At 52.1% G+C, this 7,422-nt stretch overlaps 1 protein-coding gene across 1 annotated transcript; it reads left to right on the top strand.

The window, feature by feature from the left end:
• The first annotated feature begins 3,029 nt into the window (after positions 1-3,029).
• Positions 3,030-4,373, top strand: LOC119277696 (transcription repressor OFP8-like). The gene has a single exon (XM_037559001.1). It carries the CDS (start codon positions 3,261-3,263, stop codon positions 3,939-3,941), a length of 681 nt encoding a protein of 226 aa, XP_037414898.1. The 5' UTR covers positions 3,030-3,260; the 3' UTR covers positions 3,942-4,373.
• Positions 4,374-7,422: the final 3,049 nt, after the last annotated feature.

The following is a 7,422-nucleotide window of genomic DNA, read 5'->3' as shown; positions in this document are numbered from 1 at the left end:
TTTTTTTGTAAAGATGTTTCTTATGTTAAATAGTAATATAACATACCTCTCTGTGTGCCTTTGTTTATAAAACCGTATGGCCGGATTGCCTTGTTTTCCGTAAATCTTTGCCCTTATAACGGCTTTATAAAGTAGGAAAACACTCCTCGACTACTGGCCGAGGAGGTTGAAGCCGATGGTCAGTCAACAAAGTTTGTACGATGCGGATCCGAGAATTAATGATGTAAAGTGCTTTGATACATAGAATCATTACACATACTTGACAAAGTTAATTTACTTCAAGTCGTCTATTCAAAAGTCGAGGGCACAGTCTTGTTGAGACAGAATTGAATTTGTGTGAAATGAATAACGATCCTTAATTCGGCCACCCGTGTCCAACTTAAGGCTCGGGGGCTGTTGCATTGACGATTCAATGCAAAAAAAATAAAGTGCAAAATAGTTACCGAGGAGATTACGATCCTCAGGTTGGTCGGCCGCACCAACCTGAGTCTCGGGGGCTACTGCACACTGCGTTTCTATTCCTACGCATGCTGGCGAGCTAGGAGTTGATCCTCAGGCCGATTTCGTGAATCGGCCTGAGCCTCAAGGTCTACTGGGATCAACGGTTTTCATGTTTTCCTTCAAGTGGATCTTGGATTTTAGGCTGACACACACACCTTGAGGGCTACTAGCTATATATCTCGGTAGAGAATAAATTGCACCAACAAAAAATATATGCGCAAAAAATCAGCCCAAGCCCGAGGTGGTGCATCACCTCGGTAGCAGTCCGGCGTAAAGCTCGGGCACAAGTGGCTGACTCCATAGAGAGCATTTCCGGCATTAAGCTCGGCTGAACTCCTTTAACTTTTTCAAACCAAGGTGATCTATGACACCTCGGATGCAGGCCGGCGTTAGAGCTCGTCTGCAAAAAGACACCTCAGATGCAGATCGGCGTTGGAGCTCGGCTGCAAAAAGGCATCTCGGATGCGGATTGGCGTTGGAGCTCGGCTGCAAAGGGACACCTCGGATGCAGTCCGGCATTGGAGCTCGGACGCAAGAGGACACCGCCGCACGGGAAACACTTCAAACCATAGGTGTGGCGTAAAAATAGGTAAAGGTCGAAAACTTAAGGGGCTCCTCGGATGCCCGACGTGTGCACTCTTCGGATTCAGCTCGGCGATCCTCAAGATCGAAGATGGGAAGATTTGTTGAACTAGATTTCAAGACCGGCGGCTGAACAACGAAGAACAGTTCGGAAGAACCGAGGAGTGTCCCCAACTTGAAGACCGGTTCAGGGGGCTACTAACGGTGTCAAGGACTAGGGAGGTACTCACCACGTCGTCTCCCCATCAGGTGGATCGGGCCGAGGACCCCCATGGCGGTTCACTAATGGGCCACTTCGGGTAGCCCATGACGCATACAAGGAAGACTCCCAAAGACTTAGCGCACAATACGAAGACTCCTCTAAATCCTAGGCCTTCGGTGCGTTATATAAACCGAGGCCGGGCTAGTCAATAGATGATCTCATATTGATTAGAACAATCTCGTGGTAGATACATGTACTCTATACGATCCCCTATATCAATACAATCAAAAGGAGGACGTAGGATATTATCTCTTCAAGAGAGCACGAACCTGGGAAAAATCATGTATCCATGTTATCATCGCTCCAAGACACCTAGCATAGGACCCCTACTACAAGATATGCCGGATATAGAACCGACAATGGGTGTCGGTATTTCAACCCTGGCGGTGAGCAGTTGGGAGATAGAATCCCGATCTCTTCTATGGTGTCGACGCAAAAAATAGGATTGCGCGCTTCTTATTTTTTGACTTGCGGCATGAAAATCAGAGGAGTTCGTCGTTGGTGTTTACCACCTCCCTCCTTTTACCGCCTTGCATTAGTCAAGAGTGAGTAGCTTCTTTTTTAATTTTCGCTTTTTATCTATTTAAGCGCCTACTTAAGTGTTCCGCGATGAAAGATGGCCCTACCATACAATATTGGCGGTTTGCGCATTTCTCCTCGCCAATTTCTAATAAAAGGGAGAAAAGCCATCCATGAATACATCAGTTTACCTTGTGCATCATGTGCTGTTTAAAATCTCCGCAGAGTTGCACATCAACTATGTGGTTATTTCAATTCATTTGACTCAGTATATGTACAGACGTCCAGTAAAATATGCTGGGAGAGTATTAGATGCAGTTTATTTGGCAGTTCACGTTTCCATTCGATCAAAAAAAGGGTTTTATTTCCGGCGGCTATGTACTGATCGTACGTGCAACCTGCAACAAGGCCTGGTTAGGTTTTTTGTCAGCTAGCTAGCCAGTGGCAGAAAGTAATTAATTCTTTAAAGCGGCCGGGGAGGGGAAGAATACATATATAGCAGAATAACGCTGATATGATGCTATGGACATATTTTATTTTTAAAAAGAGCCAATTGTTCAGCCAAGTACTACTATTGTGAGTTTTTTTTTTCTCAAGGAATCGGTACTGTGGTGGGTTGGGAAAAGAAAAGATCTCTTGAACAGAGACTCGACAGAGAAAGATTGGCGCTCCGCTGGGCCACCAGCCAGAGCCCGGCCAGCAGCATGGCCAGCTTGTCCTCACATGCATACAGTCGGTCAACTCAGCAGCAGACTTTCGTCATATTACCAAAGCCGTGACAAGATCTCTTTTTTTACCGCCCGAACCACCCCATGCCCTCCTGCCGTCCGACGTACCCCCTGCTCTGAACTCGCTGCGCAGAAATTAACCACCCACTGTCCAGTCACACTCACAGGGAACCATTGATGCATGCAGCCGCTGACACGATCCTCCTCCCCTCCCAGGATCCAATCTGGATACTATCTTGCGGCCATGCACTGATGACTGATCGACGATGCTCACACGCATGGCAATGGCGTAGCCTGCTGCCTGCCGCATTCCACACGTACACGCCTGGCTCTCGCGGCATGCATTTTCACTTGCACGCTCTCGGCCCATTTTCACCCAGGCCGACGTATAATTATCCTCTTCACATGCTCGTCCTCCTCCTCCTCCCCGGCCTCGCCGCACTGTTCATGTCACCCTCTCTTTACTCGCCCTCGCCATTTACTGGCCTCACTCGCTCTCACATGGCGCCCCATTAATATATAGCGCCACCACCCCCCGCTCCAAGCTCCAAGAACTCCACCCACACTCCCAGCTCACTCACAGACGCACTACACGGTGCACCTTCCTCGCTCTAGCCAGCCAAGCGAGCTAGTAGCCCGGTAGGCCGTGCGGTGCACACTGCCACGCCATGTCGAGCAAGCCGTCGTCCAGGAGGAGCAGCTTCACGCTGCGGCAGCCGCCGGTGGTGGACGTCGGCTGCAACTGCCGCCGCCCGAAGCTCTTCTCCAGCCTCTTCTCCTCGTCCTCCCTGCCGTTCCGCGGCAGGGGCGGCAAGCCCAAGTCGCCCAACGCCTCCTCCACGTCCACCACCACGGCGTTCACGGCCACCACGCTCGGCGGCCGCAGCGGCACCACGGCCACCTCCGCCGACTCCGCCTCCTGGGGCCCCGCGTCCTTCACCAACAACTCGCTGTACGAGGACCCCGCCGCCGCTGCGCGCCACCGTGGCCAGGAGCCGGAGCAGGACACGAGGCGCCGGCGGAGGCAGCGGCGGCGTCGCAGGCGCGCCGCTTGGGACGGAGGCGTCGGCGGCGGGCACGGGGAGCAGGATGCGGAGGCGTACGGGCGCGTGGCGCGGGAGAGCGTGCCGGTGGCGGTGGAGTCGGCGGAGCCGTACGAGGACTTCCGGGAGTCGATGGTGCAGATGGTGGTGGAGAAGGAGATCTACGCGTGGGACGACCTCAACGACCTGCTCACCCAGTTCCTCACCCTCAACTCGCCGCGCCACCACCCGCTCATCCTCCACGCCTTCGCCGACCTCTGGACCCGCAACGGCCTCTTCTCCCCTCCATCGCCATGCCAGTTCTAGCCAGCTACACTCCTACCGCTAGCTAAAAGCTAGCCGCCGCCGGTCAGCATTACACCGCCACGGCGCCATGCACGCACGCATCCACGTCATACTCTTACCACCAGTACTACTCCTGTTTATTGCTTACTGTAACCATTAGTGTTGTAATTCCTAGTAGTAGCACCTGATCCATCGTCAGTTCGTTAACTAGCTACCCGTAGTACTCCTCCATGTCCATCACTCCGTGGCCGGCCGGGGGAGGTTATTAATGGAGATCCCGGCCGCGGCCGGCGAGATGCGCCTAGTCTTCAGCTCAAGCTAAGCTGAAAAGCTAGCTAAGCATGATGGTGTAATCCAAATCAATGTAACCGTTATTCATGTAATGTAATGATGCGTGCGCGTGGCGCCATGGCGTTGTAATGATATAAGTAACTGTTTGTGTTTGTGCATCAAGTACGTGCACTAGTTATGCAGTCGTTCACTGCTCAACCTTTTCTTTTTTATTGAAGAAACATATCGTCACTCATCTTTCACTGTTTTACTGACATGCCACTGGACTGCTGGCTAGTTTTACCGCTGCTTTTGTTGCGATTCATTTGCTCACCGTCCTGTCAACTCGTGAAATATGTGTGTACTACGTGCCGCACCACTGCCATGTTGTCACGTCCAATCCCTTTTCGTTCTCGTGCATGCGTACGTGCGTACGTGCATGGGTTGGTGCGACCGTGCGCGCGCGCGCGCGCGTCGTGAACCAGGTGCAAAAGCTGCTGCGCCCGAGGCTGATTTGTGTCCGCCCCTCCAGCGTCTAGTTGTTTCACTGTGCGGGCGAGCTGACGGGTGCAACGACAAGCAGCTGTGCCACTGTTGGGGCCTGGATGAGATTGGAGCGGATAGCAGGCGTGCGAATCAACGGCTGGATCTCGACACAGTGCCCTTGCACTGTGTGGGCTTGATTGCGTCGGGGCCTCAGCCCGCAGGCCTGCTGCCCAAAAGGTCGACGGAGCCACAGTACCGGCTCGTCTCAGCGTATTCATTGGGGTAAATTTTCACTGGTCCTGTCATAAAGCGTCTACGTGTACGTGTTCTGTTGCGGTCCTTGCTACGTAGCAGTAGTAGGATAATACTGTTCCTGCAGGCTGGTGCCAACCGCTCCTGGATGGATCGGTCGACGATCGAACCATTAGAATCTGACTTATGGGGCCACAGGAACACTGTAGACTTTACTAGCAAGGCCAGCTACACCGATACGTATATATATGCGTGTCAAATTTCACGATCGTATTCGTTGGCCAGCTACACCAAGCCGCAACTATACTTTGATGCTTCGGATTCGAGCGAACTGAGGAATTTTGATTGTGCACTACGCTAGACAAAACTTTCGACCCCCCAGTTTCACAACAGGAGGACAGTTACGTTGTGTAGTTATAGTAGTAGCAGCAGTACCGTGGTACTCAGAGTCCAAGTAGTCGTACGTACCGCGGCAGCAACTGGAATCCCCTTCCCGCCTCGCCCGTGTCCGCTCAAAAGGAGTTGCGGGCCGTGGGATGTGACCGATTGATAAACGGACACACGCACAAGCGCATCACAGGTGCTGAGGTGCGTACGGAGAATACGTCTGATCACGCGCACTGTAGCACTCCAGGTATCGAAGTCCGCATAGAGCCGTACAAAACCGAAGGTACGAATACGTATAGTAAAATGTACAGTTGGACGCTGTGTTCCGCTGGGGTCCTTGGTAGGATAGCGCTGCACATGCACGCATGGACCGAGCGACGGACGGTCTCTGGTTTATGACCACCACACGAGCAAAGTTATACAGTACATACTGACATGCATACACATGTCGGACTGCATGACCGTATTCATTGGCCAGGCTGGCGTTTAGTAGTAGTACAAATGAAACCGCCCAAATACTTCCACTCTTGCCTGCTTCAGGTTCAGGTATACTCAAACACAGAGGACTTTCTTTTTTAGCAAGGGACAAGGACGGAGGAATCTTGATTGTTCATTACGCCACACGAAACATTGTCGTCCTGCCATGTTTCAGAAAATTTAGGCTGTGAAGTTCATAACCTTGTAATACTAGTAGTCGTATAATGGCCCACCTTAAATCCCATCTTGCTTCGTTTGTACTCCCTCCGTCCGAAAATACTTGTCATCAAAATGGACAAAAAGGGATGTATCTAAAACTAAAATATATCTAGATACATTCCCTTTTATTTATTTTGATGACAAGTATTTCCAGACGGAGGAAGTAGTATATGTTCCAAGAAGCTAAAATTTTGCGCGCGAACGACATGACATGTGCGCGCCAATGTGTACAACAAACTATCTTCCCACATATCAGTACGCCAGGTAGAGAAGTCCGCACGCATGCAGTACGAAACTGAACGTGCGTGCAATAATATGCATGTAGTATTAGGCCCTGTTTGGTTCATAAGTCCTACAACTTTTTTAGTCCTAACTTTTAAGTCCCAAGTTCCTAAAAAGTCCCTATGTGTTTGGTTTTTGTGACTTATAAGTTCCTATAAGACTCTTCTTGAGAGTCTTATTTTATAAATCTCAAATGCCCACTTTAATTCTCTATAAGTCCCTCCTGTTTGGTTTAGATGAGACTTATAGGGACTTTTTTAGTCCCTAAACCAATAAGTCCCTCGAAACAAACACCTTCTAAGTACGGAGTAGTAAGTACACGTACCCGTAGCTTTTTTGAGCGGTAGTAGTTTTTTTTAGATGAATGTACCCGTAGTTCAGGCAACGATTTACCAGCGGTTAACAAGCACGCAAGACGGCGGTGGAGCCCATGCATGCATGCACGCCCCATCACGGGACAAAGGCCGGGCCGCAAATGAATGAATGGCAACTTGCTAGGCCGCCTCGTCCGCATTCGCCAGCCGGCAAGCCAGCCCGTTCGGTCGGCCGGCCGGCCGGCTGGCGGCTCTCCCCAGGCGCTCGTTCGGGACCCTGACAGCGGTCAGTGTGGGCGGCGCAAGCCGCCGAGCTAGCGCGCCCCACCGGATCCCGCCGTAGCCGGAAGTCTTTCTTTCTCCGCTGCGGCGTCCTTGTCCGGTCCAGCCGCGCGCGCGACGGGGCAGGGCAGCGGCGCGGGGAGGCAACACGTCCATCAATGCTGACAAGGTCTTAACGCTAGGAGTTCACGGGGAGAGGCCCGGCCGTACGCTCCAAATCGCGTGACCACGAGAGGCCGAAGCGGGCGGCGGGCAACACGCGCACGTACGCCGGCCGCCGCCGCCCTCCCCGGCCGCCGGGTGACTGTGGGGTGAGTAACCCGTGCTCGCTGATCCTGATCGGGCATATCCTGTGACGTCTAGGACTCTAGGGCACGCGCCGGGAGCAACATAATGGGCCGGGGCTCGTCGCCGTCCAGTTTTGTTTTTCCTGTGGGTTTCTTCTTATCCTTGTTTAAGAACGCGGCAGGGTGCACTAATGGGCTTGTTCACGGGGTGGAGTTGTTCTGTGATTTAATTGGCCCGACAGAGTC

This window comes from Triticum dicoccoides, chromosome 3B (genome assembly GCF_002162155.2).
Source record: "Triticum dicoccoides isolate Atlit2015 ecotype Zavitan chromosome 3B, WEW_v2.0, whole genome shotgun sequence".
NCBI lineage: Eukaryota > Viridiplantae > Streptophyta > Magnoliopsida > Poales > Poaceae > Triticum > Triticum dicoccoides.
Note: the sequence above shows the minus strand (reverse complement) of the source record. Positions and strands in the feature narration are given on the sequence as shown.

Coding starts and splice junctions, on each gene's coding strand:
- LOC119277696 (XM_037559001.1), top strand. CDS start 3,261: ATGTCGAGCAAGCCGTCGTCCAGGAGGAGCAGCTTCACGCTGCGGCAG.